Source organism: Macaca fascicularis, chromosome 9 (genome assembly GCF_037993035.2).
Source record: "Macaca fascicularis isolate 582-1 chromosome 9, T2T-MFA8v1.1".
Lineage (NCBI taxonomy): Eukaryota > Metazoa > Chordata > Mammalia > Primates > Cercopithecidae > Macaca > Macaca fascicularis.
Window position 1 is genome coordinate 80,502,450 of NC_088383.1, and position 26,441 is coordinate 80,528,890.

Below are 26,441 nucleotides of genomic sequence, written 5' to 3' on the forward strand. Positions count from 1 at the left end.
TGGGACAATTTTCTTATCTGCAAAATAAGTGACTTGGATTCTGGGGCTTCTGAGAATAAGATAATTATAATGGTGCTATATTTCTATGGCATTTATTGCTTATGGAAAGCAATTACTCAAAATATTTCATATTGTTCTTGCCTAGGCTCTGTGAGGTAGACTACATGAATATTTTAGTTATGCTTTTCAATATTGTGGAAAGTCTTGGAGGCCAAGATGATACATTTATATACATTGTTTATATATGCACCATTTACTGAATCCCGGATACATTCCAGGTACAATTGTTTATAGACATAACTTATTCTCACACAACCCCTACAAATGTATTATCATTTAATATATGAAACTGGAGTTTAACATTGTTAATTGCTGGATAGCTAATACTTGGCAAAAGTGGAATTTGAATGGTGGTCTGCATGACAACAATTTCTGCATTTTCCCTATTATATCACTTTTTCTCTTTCTTTTCCTTTTGTCTCTTTTAAGGGGTAATTATAGTCATTTAAATTTTTTAAGCAGATAAATAATGTAAGCATATCAATATTTTATGTAGTAGTAATGAGCAGAGAACAATTAATAAGGAGATATGAAGATGAAAATGATCAATTGTGCTATTAATACAGTCTTGGAGGAATAATAAGGACAAGAGTTTGAAAAGTACTAGGAAAAATGCGTAAGAGAAATGAACCTAAGATCTGTGTAGAGGTAAAAGCTTGGCATTTGTGTAAATGTGGGTAACAATGAAAATACAAGATCAGTGATATAAAATTTTGAGCTCAAAAGTCTGTGTTTTTCTTAGCTCTTGAGTATTTCTGTTAACAATCACAAACAAACGTTTATCATGCAATATGTTCCTACTTTAAGAGAACTTATTTTCTAGGGGAAGGAGACAAAAAAAATCTAAAAAGTACAAATGAAAAATTATGTGTAATGTCTTAACTGTTATTCTGAAAGACATTGTTTTCAGCAACATCTCTAGCAAGTGAGATCGGATAGTTGTGTTCACAAGATTAGACTGCAAGAGAGAACAATATGAACGTCTAGGGGGAAGAACTGATAACATGTTCTAAAAATTTTGAGAGAATAATTACACACACCTGAAGGATGGAGAAAGGGGCATGTACTATATGAGTTTGGCCTGAAAATATGATTAAATTTGGACCAACAAATTGGGGGAAGGGAAGATGAGCAAAAATAATTAATGGGCAATATCTAAAGATATTTACCTGCAGCAACAAATATCTTAGCTTAGCTTGAGGGTACAGTGTGTTAAAGGAAATAAGATGGGATGAGATTGAAAAGCTGATAGGAACAAAGGTTATGATGATCCCTGTGATGTAGTAATTCTACTCCTAGATATAGACTCAAGAGAAATACACACATATGTGCACCTAAAGAAAAGTCCAAGAATACTCTATTGATCATAGCCAAAAATGGAATAGTTTTCAAAATATTGTTTATAGAAAAAATGAATAAATGTATAGAAATATATATATATGTTTGTGGAGTGGAATAATATCTGTATAGAGCAATGAGAATAAACAAAATATAACTACATGCAACAGAATAGATACATTTCAATCATTTAAGTGCTGAATACAAAAAGCCAGACACAAGAATTCATGTGCTATGATTCCAATTTTATAATATTGAAACATGGGCAAATCTACAGTTTTGGAAATCAAGTTAGTGACTACTCTTAGCAGATAGTGACTAGCAGAAGATAGAAGGAGGCTTCGGGGTGCCTGTAATCTTTTTGTTTCTTGATTTGGCTGTAGGTACATGAATTTGCTGTGTTTGTGAAAATTGTTCCAACTGTACATTTATGATTTAGGCATTTTATATGAATTTTCTATTTTAATCAAACAAATGTAATGGTGATGTTTGAGGAATTGATACCCTTTATTTGATAAGGTGATGTAAAGATAAGGAGGTTAGATGAGGGATTGCACAATTTCATCATATTCAGAAAGATTGAATCAAACAGTAGCAAAACAAGAAAATTTAAAACAAAGGAGAATATTAGGACCAGAAGACAGCAGGAATGGTAATACTAATACATAGAGGGAAATAGATGTGATAGAGGATAAAATGAACAACTAGCAGAGTAGAGTAAAGAAAGGGGAATAATTTTCTAAAATATAAAATTTCAAGACTGGAAGGCAGGAAGTATCACGGAGAAATATGAAAATCAAGAGGATAAATGGTTTGCCTGAGTATGTTTTTCATCATTCTATGATCAGGTATTCCTAACAGCAGTGAATGTACTGATCACAGTATTGGAAAGGAGAACAGGACTGAAGAGGTTGTTTGGAAGTAATCTTCATGGCAGTGATGGTTGACGTCATGAAAGTAGCTGATATATATGTACACTATAGAAGGAGAATATCTGGCTAATTAACACATGCATTACCTCACACAGTTATCTTATTTTGTGGTGAGAACACTTTACATTCACTCAGCATTTTTCAATAATAAATTTATTATTCACTGTAGTCACCATGTTATATAATAGATCTCTTGAACTTATTCCTCCTCTCTAAATGAAATTTTTGTATCCTCTGATCAACATCTTCTCAACCCCTCTCCCTCACTACCCCAGCCCCTGGTAACCCCTACTCTATTCTCTCCTTTTGTGACATCGTTTTTAGATTTTGCATATAAGTGAGGTCATGTGGTATTCATCATTCAGTGTCTGGTTATTTCACTTAACATAATTTCCTCCAGATTCCATGATGTCACACATGACAGAATTTCATTCTTTTTTATGGCTGAATAGTATTCCATTGTGTATTCCACAATGTGTATACACTTCAGAACATAATGTGGTACATAGTAAGTACTTACAATTTTATTTCCCAATGTAAACAAGAAAAGAAAGAAAGTAGATGAGTGCACTAAGGGAGAAGATAATGAAGAAAGTTAAAAGGGTTGGCACAGATTCTTGGGGAGATGCACATTTGGCAGATAAAGGAGACGGAGGACTCTGAGAAGGGGCAGTTGCGTGTAAGGGGAAGGAAAAACCAAGAGAGTGGATCATGAGGCCAGGAGTTCGAGACCAGTCTGTCCAATATGGTGAAACCCCATCTCTACTAAAAATACAAAAATTAGCTGGGCACGGTAGTGGGCGCCTGTAGTCCCAGCTACTCGGGAGGCTGAGGCGGGAGAATTGCTTGAACTTGGGAGATGGAGGTTGCAGTGAGCTGAGATCACGCCTCTGCACTCCAGCCTGGGTGAAAGAGTAAGACTCTGCCTCGAAACAAAACAAAACAAAAAACAAAAATAAGAAAGTGTCTCAGGGATCGCTTGGTCAGTACTTTCAGGAGTTATAAACAAAGTAAGGGTAACAAAGACAGAAAAACAATAAAAATCTGTGTTCCCTGGTCACTGGAAAGTTTTATAGCAGGTGTTGGCAAATTGTAGTAAACAGGTCAAATTTGGCCTGCTGCCTGCTTTTGTACATGAGCTAAGAGTGGGCTTTACATTTTTAAGTGGTTGAAAAAAATCAGAATAGATGTAATCAGATATGATCAGAATAATATTTGTGGCATGTGAAAATTATGTAAAATTCAAATTTCAATGTCTATACTAAGGTGTTATTGGAACAGGGCCACACTGATTTGTTTACATAATATTCATGACTGCTCTTGCAATATAACAGAGTAACAACTCTGCCAGTTTAGTAACAGAGTGATATGGTGTGAGTTGCAAAGCATATATCACTATCTTGTCTTTTACAGAAAAATTCTGCTGACCTCTCTTTTACAGTTAAAATAGTAAATGAAATCTATGCTTAAAAATGCCTAATAGTCTATTGAGATAACACAGCTTTTCCTTGAAAAATATTGGATAATATTATAAATAGAGTTCTGAGATTCACTGCAGATAGTAAAGAACTGAATCTATTTGTGTATGTAATGGTTGACAGTTAGCATCACTTTACTTTAAAAGTGTGTTCTTACATATCACTTGATGTCCAAAACAGCCTGTCAGGTAAAGATCATGGTATAGAGTTTAAAGATTTGGAAACTTAAGTTCTAATGTGACTATTCTTTGGAGAACAATTGCATTCAAAGGTAGAAAGTGATAGAGAAATATCGTCATGGAGAATGTGTGTATATTGGCATATTGTGGGCAATATTATTCATGGTTGTTGGCTTAGTGATAGAACAAAAACTCAAGAGCTATATTTTCTGATCTACATCCTGATTCTACCATTGACTGACACTATAATCTTGATCAATCACTTAATGTTTCAGAGAGATCCAATTCTCTCACTTACAAAATTGGGATAATAATAATTCCTCATAGGGCTGCTGTGAAGATTGAAGTTTAAATGTGTTCATGATTTCTAGAAGAGTGTCTGTCATATATGTGTTAGCTGTTTTTCTTGTGATTGGTAACACATTCCAAGATCAACAGATACACAATATAATCTTATTCAGATAGCAGTGAATCAAAAAGCCTTTGACAGTTATTTGCATCAGAGTTCTGCTCTATAGATCTAAGCAGAAGCCTAAACATATAGCCACCAGGCGATATGCATCAGAGATATTCTACTTACCTAATTTTTCTTAAGCTTTGTGCCTCAGTTTCTTTGTTTAATCTGCACAAAATAATTCAATAAAGAAGTTTTCACCTAGACTTTCTAAATATCAAGTATTCTCTTAAGTCTTCTTTTGGAATTTTCAGGGTGGTTGAAATCGATCTATGACATATAATAAATCATAGAAGCACTTAAAACCTTCTGCAAAGGTGTTAGTAACTTAATGTTTTGTTGCTGCTGTTGTTCCCCCTGAGAAAAAGGACCAGAGTTCTCTAGAACTTTTAATTTTGCAAACTATTGCCCAACTTTTGGACCTTATCTTGTCAGAGGTAAATGTCTGTTGTTGTAATTCACCATTCAAGTTGAGATGTTATTAAGGAGATGAACTGCAACCAATAAGCTCCCTGTCCACAACAGGGTCATTCTCAATCTTATCCAATAATTGACTCTGTTCCCTGCATGGCAGGTGGATAGCAGTTGCAATTACTATCATTTTGTGGCTAGGGAAACTTAGACAGGAGGGTTAAGTAACTTCTTCAAGGTCATATTGGAAATCGGTGGCATTCCAAGAAACAGAACTTGGAGTACACTTAACCAGTTCAGCTCTTGAATAGGTTTAACTTTATTAAGAGAACAGTAAATAATTTTCTATAATATAGTGTATATTCAGTGTATATTCAGCACTGTTTGTTAGATCTAGCATCACAGATTTATGATCTCTGAGATACAGCATGTAAAGAGAAGCCCCAGTTGAACCTATCTGGAGCTATTGTAATTTGAACATTTAAACACTTTTTATAAGAATGGAGAGAATGATAATGACCGGTAGTCAAGATGGAGAAAACCCATTTCTGTTTTTGAGCTAGTTTAATGCGTTGGTGGCTTATAATTTACTTAACATGGTTGCATATTACTTTTCATTTCAGAAGTAGTGAGCTGTGTCTTCATTTACGTGCTTTGCCATATGCCAGCAGTAGTAAAAGTTGCTACTCTCTTACAACCTCACATAGGACACATTTCCTGAGAAAAGAAACTACAAACTACTTTCAGAGGCTAAGAAATAGCACTATGTCAGTTAAAAACTTTGTCTTGTACAGCTTAATTTGATTCTTCATAGAAAAAATACAAACAAAATTAAAAAATGTATTGGACATACGAAAATATTTTGATAATTTTATTGAATAAGAAATAGCTACCATTTATGGAACATTAAATATGTGTCAAGCATTATGCTAAGATATTTTTAGAAAATTCAAAAGTATCATTTATTTCTTTATTATGTTAAAGTTGAGGCATGACTAATTCATCCTGTAATTGTACATATACACGTAGGTAGACATAGTCTCATTTCAAGTTAAATTATGTCATACATACATCTTTTTATATGCACTTTTCTAGCAAAGGTGGTGTATTACACTAAGTTGGTGTTAATTTAAAATTTGAAATGCATTGGAAATTTGCAAAGTCCCACATTTATTTTATACAATGGATTTAAGTATATTGGACACTAAGTTCTACAGTGTTATTCTAAATGTAACTTTAAAGTTCTAGAGCAAATTATTATAATTTAATAGATTTTTATATGAAATATTAAGCCTGGAAAGTTTTAATTGAATGACTTTAACTATATTGTGCGTCTGATTTTAAATGAACAAGTTTTATGAGTATCCTATAATATCTACTTATTCCTAAAATGCTTTTGACATAGTGGAATGATTTTAATTCTAATTATCACATGTTTTAGGCTAAGATGACTCAACTGCCTGAGGCAGAAAAAGAAAAGATTGCTGAGCAAGTTGCTGATTTCAAGAAAGTAAAGAGTAAGCTGGATGCTGAGATTGAGATATGGGATGATACAAGCAACGACATCATTGTTCTGGCCAAGAACATGTGTATGATCATGATGGAAATGACAGACTTCACCAGGTAATTATGTGGAAAACAATGTGTAATACTCAATGGATAAAAATATTAGTCATATTAGTGAAACCTCAAGGTTCTCTGAGTGTCAAGTGCCAAAAATCAAGTGGTTAGAGGAAAGGCAAATATAGTATTAGAAAGTTGTAGGTGTACAATTCTAGAGGTTTTGATCAATAAATAAATATGGCAAAGTTTCTCATAAACTTGTGGAATTGGTTTAGGCACCACTTATACTCCCTCACCTTCCGCTTCCCCAGGCATTTGCTCTGTGTATCATATTAGCATTGACTTCGACAAAGAATTTGGTAAACCAAGTGATTAGCTGGTATTGAAACTATCTGAATGGTTGAGTTTCATAGCCATATAATTTTAGTTATAGTGATTTATAGCATAATCTGGATAGTGGTATGTTTTGCTTCTGAGATCAGAACTAGATATATTTGAAAGTACAATCACTTAATGATAGCCATGAAAAAATGTGCATTGTGGGCACATTCCAGAAGTAATAAAAATGTTTGTTATTGTTTTAAAATGTCATTTTATAGAGCTAGTCAAAAAGCAATAAAATATGTAGTGCTGCCCTACTAGTTACTAATGTACACAAACTATAACAACTAAAATAATTCAATCATGGTGTAGTTATAAAAGCCACAGAACAGAAGGATACACTGAAACAGACCTAGTACACTTAGAAAATTTTTCATTTGTATTACCATGTAGTATTCATTTATATGGTACCATGTACCATTGGTACATTCACTTATACCCCAAAACAACTTTCAGGGGGAGCAATAAAATAACTGTTAATTTTAAAATCATAATTAATGGAGAAAATGTACATAAATCTCTCAGTGATATTAAAATTGAGAAAGACTTTATGAAAATTACATACAAAATAACTTATAAAGAAAGGATTGTTAAATTGAACTTCAAAAAATGTGCATCAATAGAATGTACTAAGCAGTATTGAAATGTAAATGGATAACTGGATAAACAAAAATGTGATTCCATTTATATGTAAAGAATACTTGCAGACATAAAAAATTAATATTGTAGTGGAAGAATGGACAAAGAATATGATTGTATTATTAACCAGTTTCTCCTCATAAAAGTTATGGCAGATAAGTATTTGAAAAACATTTAAAATAAAATAGTTAAAATAAGACATATTTTAAATCTATCAAATTTGCCAAAACAATTAAAATAGGCTTGGTACAGAGTATGGTGGTGAAAATCTAAATGGCATAAGACTTACAGTAATTTGGGAATATGCATAAACTAAAAATCTTTATAAATTTTTCATATGTGCATCATCCGTATCCATATCTGTACTATACTCCGGGGAACCTATCCAAAGGAAATAATATAAAGTGATAAACTTTTTATTTTAATTTGTGATGGAGTCTTGCTATGTTACCCAGACCAGAATGTAGTGGCGTGATCTCGGCTCACCTCAACCTCTGCCTTTGGGGTTCAAGTGATTCTTCTGCCTCAGCCTCCCGAGTAGCAGGGACTACAGGCGCACACCACCACACCTAGCTAATTTTTGTATTTTTAGTAGAGACGGAGTTTCACCATATTGGCCTGGCTGGTCTTGAACTCCTGACCTCATGATCCGCCCACCTCGGCCTCCTAAAGGGCTGGGATTTCAGGTGTGAGCCACCGTGCCTGGCCAAACTTTTCTGAATAAAGGAAACCTTTGGCCTCTGAAAGTCTGCTGAAAAATCAACTCACAAAAGGCAGATTAATAGGTGAAAAAACAAATTTATTTATCATGTATACATGGTAGCCTTCAGAATGAAGACCCAAAGACACACGATAAATTGTTTATTTTTATGGTTAAGTTCAACAAAGTATGGGCAGTCATGTAGAAATATGATGGAACAAATAAGGTATGATGTTGTTAATAGACTGAGTGGGGTACCCAGCAAGGCCTGTCTGTCTAGATTTTTCTTGGCTTCTCTGAACATGTATTTCTACCTTCTGGATATGGGGTAACACCCTCGCTGGAATAGAGGTCTTATGACCTACAGTCAAACAAGGTAGGTAGGAAAATTATTTTATGACTAGTGTTATAGAGAGAGATGGAGATCGTTTTAGAATAACATTTTTATGTATTATCACTAACTTTGGGGAGAAGGGGTTCTCACTTCTGTGACCCGCCATGGAGAGGAAGGATTCTAGTATTTATGACTAGCCTCAGGGGAAAATGGAACTGAGCAACAGGAGAACAGAAAAAATCAGAGAAAAACTTTTGCTTCTGAAGCTGCTGCTAAGTCCTTCATTTGGGGGTATATTTTTTTCTGAGCCCCAACAGGATAACTATAGAATTATTTAAAATAATAGAAAAATTGGGATGTTTAAAAAAATGGTTGCCTGCCATATGAAAAAAGAGTCTATAGAAAATAAAGTCAAATTTTTTAAAGAGTATAAAAGTAGTCTAAATTTTTTTTCCTTTATTTTATTTATTTTATAGTGGATATAAAATGTTCTCTTTCAACTCATCTCTTGACATATAAAGTATATGCACTTAAAATATAAAAACTGAGTACTCTTCTCACATTTGAAGTAGTGATTGCTACCAATAGATTCTGATAGGTCCCTTGTGGCTCACAGCTGGCTCAAGTTGGTCTGTTCTGCTTTTAGACTGTTTGTTACAAACAAACAATAAAAGAGTATTTACAGTCAAACTACTTCTTTTTTTTTTTTTTTAAGAATTTAAAGATTTTTTCTTTTTTTAAAAAATTTATTTATTATTATTATACTTTAAATTTTAGAATCTATTTATGTATATGAATGTGTGGATATTCTCCTATGCATATTTTTTCTTTGTTTTGTTTTATATCAAACTTACTCTTTATAATAGAATTCAATTCTACTTTGTATTTTTTTGAAAGAAATCCACTTTCCAAAGATTATGTGCAGTGAAGATTTCATTGGAAAGTGAGAAAATTAAGTTTATTGTGTATTATACATGGGATTTCATACCTCTTTAAATGTCTATTTCTATTTTTCCCAATTAACTCTTGACATTTTTCCAACTCTAGCCTATAGCTTCTAAATGTTTTCTTGTTCCTCTTCATATAGAGAATAATTCAGTTTTGGCCCATGGTTCAATTTCTGCAGGCAAAAATTCTGAGAAATCTGTTTGTATTTGTCTCTGCCTCTCTCTTTCTCTCTGTCTCTGTTTCTCTCTCTTTCTCCACACATATAATCACATGCATATATAATACAAACATATATAACATAGACATGTATATACCTGTATACAGGAGAGAAAACTACACCTTCATGGTTTTAAATAATGATTATGTTTTAGTAGTTGGATTTTGAATAATTTAATTACTATTTTTAATCTTCTATAATTTGTTGCTGATTTAAGGTATCAATACATTTATATGAAAAACAACATATGGAATGAAACCTGAACTATAATAGCTGTATTATAATATCAACTTGGTGACCAGGTGTGGTGGCTCACACCTGTAATCCCAGCACTTTGGGAGGCCAAGGTGGGCAGGTCGCCTGAGGTCGGGATTTCAAGACCAGCCCGACCAACATGGAGAAACCCCATCTCTACTAAAAATATAAAATTAGCCATGCGTGGTGGTGTTTGCCTGTAATCCCAGCAACTCGGGAGGCTGAGGCAGGAGAATCACTTGAACCTAGGAGGCAGAGGTTGCGGTGAGCTGAGATTGTGCCATTGCACTCCAACCTGGACAATAAGAGTGAAACTCTTGTCTCAAAAAAATAAATAATAATAATATCAACTTGGTAAGTGGCAATGAGAAGATTCTTAACCTTTCTCACCATAAAGTAGTATAAATAATTCATGGGGATATATTTATAGACAGGATTTAGAACTAGAAGGGAAAACAATGAAGGGCAAAGCCATGAGGAACAGAAGCTTTGAAGAAGTGGGCAGAGAAAATAGAATCTGATAAAGAAAGAGCATTCAAGTGTTAATAAGAAAAGTAACATACAAAGGAGGATGCTGGGCAGAGAATTTCAGTGAGTAATCAATGGTCTTACCTGAAGATAATGATTAAAAAGATACTAGTTTGGCAATTAGTAGATTTAGTCAATTTGTTGTTGACTTTTGCTTTACGAAATGGTGAATGAAAAAAAAAAAAACCTTATTTAAAAAGATAGACGAGAGAATAGCAGATCAAAAAACAGACTCAAGGTAGTAACTTAAAAGGGACAAATGATCATGACAAGATTTTTGAGACTTCTGGATGTTTGAATATATTTTAGGCTGAAGAGAAAGAGGAAATGGGGAGGGACAGAATGATACTGTAAAAGGGGAATAAAAAGCTATAGCCAAAAATGAGATAAAGAAAAAAACAACCAAAAAAGAAAAAAACATTTAAACCAATACAAGTTTACATGGCTCTTCCTTCTGGTCACAGTTTGAATGAATGAGCTGAGAATCAGATTAGCCTTTTTGGCCACCCAGGGTAAAGACTTCCTCCAACTAGTCTGTATATCAGTTTCATTATCACTCTATATTACTTTCCTTTTAGCAGTTTTCACTTCTTGGTTTAAAGAATTCATTTGTTCACTATTTCCTGCCTCTATATCCATAACAGAGTAAAAGTTGTATGAAACTATGAAATTTGTCTTTTTTTATACCCAGAATTTATAATAGCATGTGTATATTAGCTTAGTATATATTTAATATGTAGTAGCTGAATTAATTAGATTTTTTAAATACTACTTTAATTCAGAAAGAACCAGGAATAAACAAACCAACAAAAAGTTTGAACAAAAAACAGGAAAGTAAGCATAAGCTTACTTTGTGAAAGTCTTGAAAGTCACTCTCTTTGCTTGTTTATTAGCCCATATATAGATCATAAATGTTGAGACTAAGATTTTAATTTTAATGCCCTTATAGCATTTAGAAGAGACACATAGTCAGGAGAGCTGGGACTTAAGACTCTTGGAAAAGCTTATAACCAGGCCTTTAAAAGGGAAACCAGAAATATTTTCATGGACCAGTTTGATGGAGCATCAAGGGTGAATGCTTTTCCCTGAGAGGTCTTGTTTAAATAAAGGCCATCTTTAAGAAATAGAGATCCCAAGTGTGTGACCTATTAAACTGATGAATTTCAAATTGCATAATCAGAAATGCCACCATGAAAGAAAAATTAAGATGCAAGAAAGAATGGTCACCAAAGAAATTAGAAAACATGTTGATACATTCAAATAAGCCTTGGTAAAACAACATCAATAATATGGTTAGGCTTTGTGTCCCCACCCAGATCTCATCTTGAATTATCATCCTCATAATTCCCACATGTCAAGGGAGATACCAGGTGGAGGTAATTGAATCATGGGGTCAGTTTTCCCCATGCTGTTTGCGTGATAATGAGTGAGTTATCAGGAGATCTGATGGTTTCATAAGGGGCTCTTCCCCCTTCACTTGACACTTTACTTTCCTGCGCCTTGTAAAGAAGGTGCCTTGCTTCTCCTTTGCCTACCCACATGATTGTAAGTTTCCTGAGGCCTCCCCAGCCATGCAGAACTGTGAGTCAATTAAACCTCTTCCCTTTATAAATTACCCAGTCTCAGGCAATTCTTTATAGCAGTGTGAAAATAGACTAATACAATCAATGACAACAAAAAAAGACTATTTGAAGTGACCACACTACATAGGAGAAATGTAAGGGTTGAAGATCAGAGTTAAATGGCCTATTATTCTTACATTCAGGAAGAAGTTTAAAGTATTAACATACTTTACTACATAGAAAATTATATGCATTATATGTATTTTAAATTTCCAAGAGATCTTTACAATAATGAAAATAGAATTAAATAGAAGAAACGTTCCATATCAGTAGACAAAATTAATATAGAGAAGATAAGTTAAAAAATGAGAATAAAATGAAAATGAAAATTTAAGGTAAATATAAAAAAGCAGTAATGTTATAAATCATACCAATAATATCAGCATTTCTAATATTTAGGTTTAGTAAGCTTACTAGTTTTTTAAAAATAAAATGATTTAAAAATCTGTCATTTAACATAGTGGCATATAGGAATCTTTTGATCTGGGAACCATGGGAAAGAGGAAGAAATCTCTCTCTAAAAGAGTAAAGGAATGTGTAAACAAAATGAAAGAAATTTCAGAAGCAAATACCTAAAGGCTTCTATTTGTGGGGTGATGCCATCTGTGGAATATGAGAAGCCTTCAGAAGACAAACGTGGAGTGACAGCTTTGATAGAGAAGCAGATCTTGATATATAAAAGGTAATGGACTAGAAATATATATATAGAGAGAGAGATTTATACATATATCTATATATCCAACTGGATATATAAATCTGTATATAGATATATCTATCTATCTATATATATACATATATCCAGTCATTGGCTGGAAAGGAGCAGAATTGAAACTACTAGGAAGGATATATTGAAATGACTGGGTCCACACTGGGAAAGAAAGGAACTGATACTGGGAAGTAGAGCCAAAGTGGAAAAATAAGAGCATGTCATCTGACAGATGGTGAGGTTACAGACCTCCTTGTAGTATTTTTTCCAGCTCTGTACATATCTTCCTCCTAAAGGAATTAATATCTTACTGTTGGCATACTCTGAATCAAGTTGTAAAAGGTGTCTGATAAATCAATGGCTTTGAGGGTATCCTAATCTGTAGCTGGGGTGTTAGAAAAGGATTCATAACTCCATAGGGTGACAAATCATTTGAAAATAGAGACATTTCATGTTTTACAAAACCTAAATAGCCCAACATTCTCTCAGTCTATAGGCATCACTGGCAAAGGCATCCACAGAACAGGAATATTGTGTGTTCGAACTGCAATAAAGGAAGGGTAGTAAAATTGAATTTTAGACTCTGATAATCTCTTGTGCTTGAACTGAATCCAGAGTCAGCTAAATTTCAGTTCATATAAACTGTGATAAATCTCCAGTTGTTTTAAAATGAATAAAATCTGTTCTTTACTTCTTTTTTATTCCCAATTCTGTTTCAGGAGTTTCTTCTCAGACACTAATGTTTTTCTGAGGGTTAAACTTTGCAGTTTTATATATAGGCTATTCCTTCTTTCCACCTTTGTCACATTTCTTTCATTGCAGGTATTTTCACTTGTTTGTGGTGGGACCTGTGAGAATGAGGGTCACAGCTGGCAGTGCAGTATGTATCAGCTAGTAGTCCCCCATTTGGTAGTAGTAGCAATACACTTGAAGTCCTCCGTATAGATTTTAAATAGCTGTATAGTTTAAAAACAATAAAAGAAAAAACAGTGCATTTTTTATATCTTCTGAAGTGCCACAAAATGCTGTTTTCTCATTTTATTTAAAATTATTTTATTAATAAAAGAAATAATAGCTAAACTTTGATGAGTGCTTACCATGTGTTATATCTTGAGAAAAACATGTTTTCTTGTTTATCCTCTGGAAAGTTTGATTATTATACTCTCCGTTTTATAAATAAAGAAATAGAGGTCAGAAAAATTGCTCAAGGACACGCAAGTGAAGTTGATTTTGAATGGAGATTGGTCCAACTTCAGAATTTGGGCACCTACCCATTGTACGACAAGTCTTTACCCTGTGCTAAACACAGGATAAGACCCAGTCAGTTCTTTCCTCAAGGAAGAAACAAATTGACACATCAGAGATAACACTAATTGTGTTTTGTGTTATTAAACTGTTAAATGTTCAAACTATTAGGATTTTGGAAGAAGAGATTTCATGGAGAATAAGCATAGAAGAAAAAGTATGAACAAGTGAAATTTGTATTCGATTTTGAATGAGGTATGGGGTTGACCCATGGAAGGTGATGATGTATGTGAGAAAGTTCATGAGAATGAAGGCCAGCAGGTAGGAATGAGTCACATCCATTTAGGGGCTCTAAGAAAAATATGACAAAGGAAGAAATTAAGATGGACGTGAGGAAAGTGGTAGGCTATAAAAGGCCTTAGAAAATCAATAGTTTTTCTTTTTATGAAGTAGGAGATAGGTAGCAACTGAAGGATTATGATCATGGTAGGGGCATAATGGAAATGATAAGTGAGAAATGAGACAGGCATTTATGGGTGGCATTGCAGCAGAGACCACCAGTGTGGGTCAGGCCACAGTTGGAGACTCATAACTAGATAGACTTTGGAGAAAGTATGGTATAGACTAATTCAAACATAATAAACTCATAGAAAGTACTGTATCAGCAGTGGGAAAAAATTACTTACATAAAACTTAATGCAGCCATTTCTGAGCATTGGCACATGCACCTTGACATATAAACCACTTGGCACTTCTTCCAGCCTAAACTGAGGACATGGAGCAAGTTCTACTCTAGTCATTTGTGCATAGTTACAAATACAGCAAGGCATCTATGGGCCCCTTGTGATAGCCTTATTCAAGTGCAGAGAAGTCAGGCTTTATGATTTGAAAACATGTTTTCTCCTTGGTGAAGGGCCATTCATATAGTCACATAAACTGTGTTACATTGTTAACATTGAGACGGTGCATCTTCTAACAACCCAGCATTCCTTTTATGCATCTTCTGGTGTTTTCTAGAATCAGAGTAAAGAACTTAAAACTTTCTAGAGGAAAGCAAGTATTTCTTCTTGCACTAATCGCTTTCCCAGAAAAACATCTTTCAAATTTCTTCCTAGAAGGTAAGGATCTAGGAGCAGAGTGGTAGAGGATGGGGTGACTGGGACCCTTGACATTTAGTTTTGAGCATTCACACATTCATTTAATTACCCTGTTGTCAGTAAAATGTACCCCACCCCTAAAATAAGTCTAAAGACCCACAATGCAAAGACTATTTTATCCTCTTCAGAGAATAATCTCTGGAATTTTGCTGGGCTGAGATGGGGGTAGATATTCAGTGGTGTGAAATAGGAGATGGGATCAAACTGCCTTTTTCAGTCCCTCCCTTCATCCCCAAGTCTAATCATAAATAAGTCTTTCTGCATAAAATCAACTTGACTTTTAATTTTCCTTGTTGCTGGTTTGAATCCTGACTTTCTCCGTTTGGCTATGTCATTTACTACTTGTCATCTGCTTTTGAGTTTGTTAATATTTCTTGCCGTTATTTTATCTTCCATTCCATTCTCTCCATGCTAATGTGTTTAAATCTTTAGAAACGAACAAAAATAACTCATATATAGTTTTAGTAAGACTTGGAAAAGGAGCAAAATTAGATACATGTGTCAATTTGCCATCTTAACCTGGAAGCCCATTAGGGTTTATTAGGGTTCTGAAAGTTTTCTTTTTATGATAGTTAGATATTAGATTATATATTATTCTTTTTCATAAATTATGGCCCCCTTTTTCGCTCTTCCTCTTAGACAAATTCTGTCTAAGCGCTATCCTGACTGTGAACTTAAACAGTTCCTACATTTTGTGACTTTCATAATGCTTGAGACCTTTTCATTCCTTCCCTGATATGAGCAGAAGACAGGCTCTAGGTATAACTTCCAGATATTTAACTATATCTTTTATGATCACCTAGGATGCATTTTCTTAAAAGTTGCAGAAAAATTATGGGGTAAAAGGCAAAACATAACTCTTCTTTAAATAAAAAATATAAACCAGTATATTATCTTTGCAAAAATAATGACTGCTAAGACTGTACCACCTTTAGTGTGAATATTATTAAAGTTATAAAATTGAAAATACCGGAAAGAAAGTAATGCTGCTCTAAGCACTAACATGCTTAAAACCATTTATTCAAAGATATGCCAAGGTGACATCACTATCCTCATGAAATTATATATTTTAAGATACAATGTGATGTGTTTTTACTTGAAAAAATATATATTAATTTTACTAAATTTATACAGCTTTTTCTAGAATTTCCATTGGCTCATTTACTGAGAATCTACTGAATATTAGGCACTCTCCTTGTCCTTGGTATTAAGGGCATACAATGAACACAATGGAGAATTTAGAGCCAGAGCTACATAAGATAGCATAGAGGGAGAATTGAGGAGAACAAGGAGGTGGACAGCAAAGCAGACAGGGAAGAAAAAAGATCTAAAGTAAAGAAAACAGGTAGGAGCAGATGAGCTGGTACAGAAATTCATCTCTGAAAGGAATGCAGAATGTTGCTAGGAGCTGAGATATAAATAGGGAATGTAAAGATTTTCAAGGTTTTCATACCTAAATCTACTTATACTCAGGCATCTGAGACTCTGGCAGATGTTGTTTGAAGTCTATTAGTTTGTTGAACAGACAATATAAGAATGGAAAGGACCTTCATTATCCAGCTATCTTCATTTTAATTGTATAAAATGAAACAATTCTGTATTTATGAAAATGATGTTCTGAAGAGAACTTTGGAGAGAAATGACTGAAGAAAATGGATTGATTTGTCTGACAAATGAGATGCCAATTTTCCTTACCAAAATGGGGCTAATTCCTTCCTGATACTCCCCCTCTGAAATTTTGAAGATCAATATTTACTAGTAAGAAAAAATAAATTATGTTATGATAATTTATACAGCTGAATAACCTCTCTGTTAATAGACATCATTTGCCTGGTAATGGGCCAACCTTCTTGGGACAATTGTGGTCAATCACAAGTTATTCAAGTGCCCCTGAAATACCATATTGAAAAATGTCAATTATAATGCAAGTCTTACCATATGTATGATAAACATGGGAAGAAGACAACTTTCTAAAAAGTTTTGATTAGTTGCCCAAGAGAAAGCATATATGCTGCATTTTCTAAAAACGCTGGCCTGACCTCATCCTGTTACTTAATATCACAGCCAGTCATCCTTCTGGTGTTATGTTTCTATAATATCCCTAAACATGGTCTTAGAATTTTGATGAGCCAGCTAACTGAGCCAACCTGTCTGCAAGTGAGCCAGGTGTTTCATTACTCTGTTCATTTTAAGCATGGCCTGTTGCACTCAAGAATTAACCCAAAACATGGAGGAATATGTGGATCAAACGGGGTTTGTTTGAAGCACTGAGCTCTCAGCTTTCCTCATGTCCAGGAGAGCCTAAGATCTGACTGGACAATGGAGGAGATACTTTAAAATCTGTCAGACTGAAGGGAAACCAAAACAACACTCATAAATAGCCATGTAGAAGGAATGTTGCATTCATGATCAAAAAGAATCCTTGGGATGCACAGCTGCAGAGGGATGGTGGATGAAGAACTAGGTTGGGAAGTGGGATTGAACTTATTTTATACCCTGTGCGTACTTCCCACTGTAAACAAGCTTGCATTTACAAAGCATTTCTGCCCCCACTGTCTTTTGTAAGATACAACCCTGAGAGATGGAATAGAAAATGAACCGAGGGAGGGAGGGAGGGAAACTCACTTGGCCTCTCTTCTGCTAGGGTTTCAGAATTAAATCTTTCTGAAAGCATAGTTGGAGTATGTACAATCTATGTGTTCTATGCCTCATATCCTCTTGTTTTTTAAATAAGAAATCTCTTTGCACATGACTCGTTCTGCTTTCTGAGGTGAAACATTTATATTCTAATATAATGTGTTAAAGACAATAGCAACTTAAATGTTGTAGTCCACACAGCAAAGGGAATTAGAAATATTGGTAAGTTTTATGTTTTCCCCATTTAGAAACAGTCTGTGTCTTATGATTTAAACTGTAAAGGCAGAGAAGTCCAATTTTTACATTACTTGATAAGACTACTGAATTCTCTTTCTCGTATATATGGTAAATATACACAAATATCTAGCAAATAATTGAAATATAAAACATGGGATAAGAGGATTATTTACAATTTCGAAAAACATGCCTGGCTTGTCAACTTATACTTTCAAGAAAACATTCATTATGTGTTTGAAATAATTGTATCTGGAAGGAAGAATCATTTTTTACTGTGCTCCAGAATGATGGTTCAGTTTTCTTCCTTTTGGATAGTGTGATAGAGTAATTATAAGCAATAATCATTGCCTTTACCATAAATATTCTCCCTGAAAAGAATAAGTTTATTTTACTTTATGTAGTCTTGAATCACTAGAAAGTATTTAGGATTGCCGATAAGAAATGCTTTAATAAAAAGGAGAATGATTTTATCTGTCAGTTACTTTTACATGATAAAAACATACAGGTTGATTATTAGTCATGATAAGTAATGAGCAAAAATTCAACTTAAATAACATCTTAGTAATTGCTTATTAAAATTAACTGGGAAGGCATAAATACTTTTACCTGAAATCTCAATTTCAATTTCTAAACTCTGTAGTAAATTTGTCAGATAATTTGGTGAAATGGCTATTTTAGTTCCTAAGTGGCAGACCAGTTTTGTATTGTGTGAATCTTCAGAGATTTCAAGTGTTAGAGTTAAATTATATTAATATATTGTCTTAGAGCATTGGAGACTAAATTAGAAATATGGGAATAAACCGAATGAGAACATATAGGGCTGCTCATCCAGACCTTGCTATTCAGACCTTACAAAGGAGTCAGCTATCATCACTTGTTTTGGGCAGAGTCTCAAAAACAGGCAGGGAAAAGAAAAGCTTTAAAAAGGAGATTTCCAGTATTTTCTGATGGGATACTGTTGAGGTAGAGAAGTTTCAGGTAGACTAAATAGAAGCAGGACATTTTATGAGATGGGTTCGAGGAGTATATTTGCCTTTCTCTGATTCTTACTGAATTGGAAGCTGTGGCAAATATAGGTAAGTTGGCTGTCATTGACCAAGTCATGTCCATTCTGGGTCAATTGCTACATAGGCTGTGGTTGAATTTCCAGGACTGGTTGCTGAACAGGTTATGGTCAAAGCTCTATTGTCATATACATTCTGGCCATTGTTCATTTATATATTTAATCTCTCTGCCAACAAAGTGGAAAATGGAGAAATTTCTAGCTATGTACAAGTACCAAGACTGAACCTTGAAGAAATCCAAAACCTGAATAGACTAATAACAAAGTATTAAGATATTAACAGAAGTCGCCCATATAAGAAATGGCTAAAAGCCAATGGCTTCACTTTTGGGTTCTACCAAACAATTTAAAAAGAAATAATATCAACCCTCCTGAAGTTATTTGAGGAGGAGGGAATACTTCCTAACCCATTCTATGAGGCTAGTATTATCCTAATACCAAAACCAGATGAAGAGGCAGCAAAAGAGGAAAATGACAGGCCAACACCTCTGATGAACATAGGTAAAAAAAAATACTCAACAAAATACTAGCAAACAGAATTCAACAACACATTAAAAAGTACATTCATCATGATTAAGAGGGATTCATTCCAGAAATGCAACAATGATTCAACATATACAAATCAGTAAGTGTGATACATCACACTAACAGAATGAAGGACACAAACCATACAATTATTTCAAAAGATTCTAAAAAGAGCATCTGACAGAATTCAACATCTCTTCTTGCTAAAAACCCTCAACAACTAGGTATTTGTCCTCAAAAAGAAAAATACCTCAACAAGATAAATGCTATATATAACAAACCCACAGCTAGCATCACACTGAATGGGGAAAACCTGAAAACCTCTCCTTTAACATCTGAAATAAGACAAGGATTCCCACTTTCACCACTTTTATTGAACATAATACTAGAAGTCCTAGCCAGAGCAATTAGACAAGAGAAAGAAATAAAAGTCATCCAAATTGAAAAGAAATAAGTCAAATTATCCTTGCTTACAGATGATATGATTTAATTTTTTTTTTTTTTTTTTTTTTTTTGAGTTGGAGTCTCGCTCTGTCACCCGGGCTGGAGTGCAGTGGCATGACCTTGGCTCACTATAACCTCTGCCTCCCGGGTTCAAGCGATTCTCCTGCCTTAGCCTCCTGAGGAGCTGGGATTACAGGCATGCGCCACCACACCCAGTTAATTTTTATATTTTTAGTAGGGATGGGGTTTCACCATGTTAGTCAGGCTGGTTTCAAACTCCTGACCTCTTGATCTGCCTGCCTCGGCTTCCCAAAGTGCTGGGATTACAGGCGTGAGCCATTGCGCCTGGCTGATTTTATATCTTAAAAAACCTAAAGACTATCCCAAAACTTACTGGATCTGATAAATTCAGTAAAGTTGCAGGATACAAAATCAATGTATAAAAACCAGTAGCATTTCTATATACCAACAACAAGCAGTCTGAAAAAAAAGAAACCAAGAAAGTAATCCTGTTACAATAGCTACAAATAAAATAAAATATCCAGGAATTAACCTAACCAAAGAAATGAAGTATCTCTACAATAAAACTATAAAACATTGATGAAAGAAATTGAAGAGGGACACAAAAATGGACATATATTTTATGTTCATGGATGAGAAGAATCAATATTGTTAAAATGTTCATACTACCAAAGCAGTCTACAAATTCCATACAATTTGTGTCAAAATACCAATGACATTCTTCACAGAAACAGAAAAAGTAATCCTAAAATTTATATGAAACCACAAAAGACCCATAATAGCCAAAGCAATCCTGAAAAAAAGACTGAAGCTGGAGACATCACATTACCTGACTTAAATTTATACTACAAAGCGATAGTACCCCAAACAGCATGAGACTGGCATAAAAACAGACACACAGACCAATGGAAAAGAATAGGGAACCCAGAAACAAACCCACTCATTTATGGTAAACTCATTTTTGATCAAGTCGCCAAGAAAATACATTGGGAAAAGGAGAGTATCTTCAATAAATGGTTCTGGGAAAGCTGGATATCCATTTGCGAAGAATGAAACTAGACCTCTATCTCTCACTATATACAAAAACCTAAATGAATTAAAGACTTAAAGCTAAGACTGCAAACTATGAAACTACTAGAAGGAAACATTGGGGAAACACTCCAGGACATTGGTCTGAGCAAAGATTTCTTGAATAAGACCTCAAAAACACAGGCAACCAAAGCAAAACCATGGGCAAATGGGATCACATCAAACTAAAAAGCTTCTTCTGCACAGCAAAGGAAGCCATCAACAAAGTGAAGAGCCAAACCACAGGATGGAAAAAAATATTTGCCAATGATCCATCTGACAAGAGATTAATAGCCAGAATTTATAAGCAGCTTGAACAACTCAATAGGAAAAGAAAAATCCAATCAAAAAATGTACAAAAGAGCTACACAGATATTTCTCAAAAGGATACATACAAATGGAAAACTCGTATATGAAGAAATGCTCCATATCACCAATCATCAGAGAAATGCAAATTGAAACTACCTTTGAGGTCACCTCACCCCAGTTCAAAAGGCTTTTATCAAAAATACAAGCAGTAACAAATGCTGATGAGGACATGGAAAAAGAGAGACTCTTGCATACTATTGGTGTAAATGCAAATTAGTGCAGCCACTGTGGAGAACAGTATAGAGGTTACTCAAAATCTGAAATTAGAACTTCCATGTGATGCAGCAATCCCACTGCTGGATATACATCCAAAAGGAAGGAAACCAGCATATCAAGGAGATATCTGCACTCCCACTTTTATTGCAGCATTATTCACAATAGCCAAGATATGGAATCAAATTATGTATCATTAAATAAATTGTGGTACATATACACAATGGAATATTATTCAACAATAAAAAGAAAGAAATCTTGACATTTGCAACATGGATAGAAATGTAAGACATTATGTTAAGTGAAATAAACCAGGCACAGAAAGACAAGTATCACGTGTTCTCACTAATATGTGGCAGTAATAATAACAATAATAAACTATGAAAATTAAGAGAAAAATGATGGTTGGGAATGGTAGTTGGGAGGAGGGGATAAAGAGATATGGTTAATGGGTACAAACATACAGTTGGGTAAAAGGAATAAGATCTGGCATTTGGTTGCACAATAGGGAAACTATAGTTAACAATAATTTATTGTACATTTCAAAATAAACTAAAGGAGTAGAATTAACATATTCCTAACACAAAAAAAGATAAACATTAGATACCACAATTACCCTTATTTAATCATTATATGTTATATGCTTGTATCAAAATATCACATGTACCCCATAATGTGTACAACTATTGTGTATTCATAATAATTAAAAATTAAGACAGTTGGAGATGGTTAATGGGTACAAAAATAGAAAGAATGAATAAGAGCTACTATTTGATAGCAGAATAGGGTGACTTTAGTCAATAATAACTTAAGTGTACATTGTAAAATAACCTAAAGAGTATAATTGGATTGTTTATAACTCAAAGGATGGATACCCCATTCTCCATGATGTGTATATTTCACATCACATGCCTATAACAAAACATCTCATGTATGCCATATATATATACATCTACTATGTACCCACAAAATTTAATAATACACAATACAAAGTTTAAAAATAAAATTAAAAATGTTGAAATGTGTGAAAAACTTCCTAAGAAAGGAAATTTAACTGATTATCATTTCTTTGAGATGGTGATTGGTAGGTAGCTATAAAAATAATATTGAATTAATCTGATATTTAAAAACAATTAAAAATAAAAGTTATTTTTATAGAAAAAGGTGATCTCTGATAATGTGTATTCTAAACCAATAGTCCAATGAGTTTAAAAGTACATGGTTTAAAAAAACACAGTGAGATAGTTCAGTGGATGAACCTTTGTGAATATAACTATTTTTGTCAGCCTTATTATCGCTGTCTGTTTCAAGAACTCTTAATTAGAGTAGTTTGGATTTATTCGGTCTTCTACAGTACTTTGATGAATATATTCTACACATACAATTTTTTTTCATAAATGAAATTTTAAATTTCCACTTGTGTCTCTCTTCAAAAAATTTTAATACCTTATCCTCAACCTCATCATGTCTCATTTTAGATACTGTCATTCTCTCCCAATTTATTTAACTACTTAATTGTTTATTTATTTTCTTATTCAGAAAGAATGCTTTTCCCATATTTTAACTACTCTCTCATGAAAATTTTGATTTCTCTGTCTCTCATGTCCATATGACACAAAATCTCAACCGTGCCTCAATCCTACAACTGACTTTTTCTGTCCTTTGTTTGGTCTTAGATTACGGACCTCACCCATTTTCCCCTAATGCTCAGATATTTGTACTAGGAAATGTTATAGAGGGAGGGATCCTCAGAGAGACAGAGACAGTAAATTTTTGCTACCCTGAAATGCAATTGCTTGAGACACTTTTAATTTAAATAACATACACATACAAACACACATGCACACACTGAGAGAGAGCTTGATCCTCTCTAGTGAAGCTTTCTTTTACTTTCTCTAAGTCTTTGACCTCTGAATGCTCTACCTTGAGTACAGATATTTTCCTCTGCTTTCCCCATCCTTCGTTTCAAGTAAGTACTCACCTCAAAGGCAATCTTTCATTTTGTGACCATATTTCCTAATTATGGATAAGAATTTATCTCAGTGCCCATACCTTGGCTGTTACAGGCTCATTAGCCAAGTCCTTTCTGGATGATTTCACTGGCCAGTTGGATGCGACTATACAAATGTTAGTTATCATTCTCATTGTAATTATCATGGCACTTAAAATATAAGAATGCCTTCTGTTTGTTCATATAATGGCAAAATGTCCTTTTAGTAATTTTACTTCTCCATGGGAGCTTACTCTGTGCTTTCAAATCATTTTATTTACTTATCTAGACTTTCCCATCAATATAGCATTCATATCATGTGCCAATTTATGGAATTTTTACTGGCTTCAAAATTTTTTTCTATCTATAGTAACAAAAAAAGAAAAAAAAAAGACTCACAATTTCATTATTGTGGAGGCCAAAACATTACGAATTTTGAATTAGATATTTTGGGTTGTTAAGTGTTTTAGAAGGGATAACTTCTGAGTTTTCCTTAAACTCAGAAGTTTATAATTAGATTGATAAGTTTCCCTGAAACTTATCAATCTAATTATTATCTGCAGGAGAATATTTCTTATATCCCACAAGGGAGACCTAAGATGTTAGGAAAGGGTTCCATTATGTTTCTGAACTGATGGAATTGATAGTCTGCAAGAAAAATAGAAATAAAAACAGAAACAAGTGATCTGTAGGAACGAGAACACTAAATATAATATTTTGTCCTTTGAACATTAAAAGTATTTTTTGTCGTTTATTACAATTTATCTTCACATGTAGGGAATTAATTTAAAACCATCTTCAGATAGCTTAATGTAACTATTTTGAAATTACTAAATGTTTTAAAAGTTTACTAACATATTGTGAACTTGAAAAATAAGCTGAATTATTTTATATAAGATATTTCATGGAAGCGTTGGCTTTTCAGTTTAAGCAGATACTAAAATTACCTGGAAAATTATTTTTACAAGTACATAGGTTGAGGAGAAACAAAAGGCAGTGGAATGAAGTCCAGGAAAGTGAATAAAGAAGTCAAAGATTCATTCTCTTATTTGTGCTTTCATTCATTCATGTAGGCATTTAAAAATATTTAGTAATCACCTATCATACACAGGATTCTGGTCTTCACGTAAAAAACAAGATCTGAATTTGGACCCAATTTCTGTCCTCGAGGACTTACAGAAATTAAAGGAATAATAAATGTAATAAGTAAGAATCCAGGTTGGGTGCAGTGGCTCGGGCCTCTATTCTCAGCACTTTGGGAGGCTAAGACGGGAGGATGCTTGAGGCCAAGGGTTCAAGACCAGTCTGGGCAACAAAGAGAGCCACCATACCCCAACTTTTCCCTTCCACCAAAAAAATAAAAAGGAAATATTAGCTGAACATGGTGGCCCACACCTGTAGTCCTAGCTACTCAGGAGGCTTAGGCGAGAGGATCACTTGTGCCCAGAAGTTCCAGGCTGCAGTGAGCTCTAATTCCACCACTGTACTCCCCTCTGGGCAACAGAGCAAGACCCCATCTCTTAAAAAAAAGAAAGTGAGAAATAGGAATCCAGAAAAGAGGTGAGCAGCTATGTCTTGTGGATTAATGAAGATTTCAAAGGGAAGAACTATTTGAGCTCAATCTGACAGGATGAGTAGCTTCTCAGGTGGGACAGTGGAAGCAGCATTCCCCAGAGAAGGAATATGGAATGTAGGGCACAGTTAGAAAGAAAAGAAGCAGGAGATAACATGATGTGAATTGGGAACACATCATGAAAGGATTGTAATAGAAACTTAATATTATAAAAATCTAAGGAGCCAGACATAGTGGCCCTAGCCTGTTGTCCCAGCTAGTGAAGAAGCTGAGGCAGGATGATCACTTGATCAAGCCCAGGAGCTTGAGGCTAAAGTAAGCTATGATCTACCACTGCACTCCAGCCTGGCAACAGAGCAAGACTCCCTCTCTCTCTCTAAAAGAAAAAGAAGAAAAAAAAAAAAAAAAGCCTGAGGATGTCAAGTATTTTAAAATGACTCTAATGTGTTGTGCATGGATGATTGAGAATCATATTGGTGCTATTTTTTTTTTTTTTTTTTTTTACTGAAGTGTGAATTAAAGGAAAAAGATAATTCTGAGGATAACAGAGAGTTCAAAATCAGATATTTTGGATTTCAGAAAAAAAAATGTGCATGTGAAAATATCTGACTTCCTGTTGGAAAGAGCAGCTGGGGTTCAGGAGAATATTCATTATACTTCCAAATTTGGGAATTATTCTCAAATACATAATTATTAAAGCTTTGACAGCCAAAGAGCTTCTCATGGTAGGCTGTGTGAAAAGAGAAGAAAATGAATCTACAGGTTAGATATTATACTTTATTTTGATATATAATATAATACCAAATACTAATTTGGCCATTCATAAATTGTTAAACGTTTCTCTGGTTTTTTGTGTGGTTCCTATACACATTTTTGGCTTTTTAAAAAACTTTCATTTTAAGTTTGAGTGTAAAAGTGAAGGTTTGTTACATAGGGAAATATGTTTCACAGGGGTTTGTTGTATATATTATTTCATCACCCAGGTATTAAGCCCAGTCCCCAATAGTGATCTTTTCTGCTCCTCTCCCTCCTCCCACCCTTCCCCCTCAAGTAGACGCTAGTGTATTTTGTTTTCTTCTTTGTGCTCAAAAGTTCTTACCATTTAATTCCCACTTATAAGTAAAAACATGTGGTATTTGGTTTTCTGTTCCTGC

General features: G+C 34.1%; 1 protein-coding gene across 3 annotated transcripts in view; it reads left to right on the forward strand.

The window, feature by feature from the left end:
* CTNNA3 (catenin alpha 3) overlaps positions 1-26,441 on the forward strand; it is a 1,764,647-nt gene that overhangs the window by 1,607,596 nt on the left and 130,610 nt on the right. For all 3 annotated transcript variants that reach the window (XM_065521050.2, XM_005565734.5, XM_065521052.2), the window contains one exon: positions 6,294-6,475. In XM_065521050.2, coding sequence (XP_065377122.1) covers positions 6,294-6,475 — 182 coding nt within the window. The remainder of the gene's footprint in view (positions 1-6,293; positions 6,476-26,441) is intronic.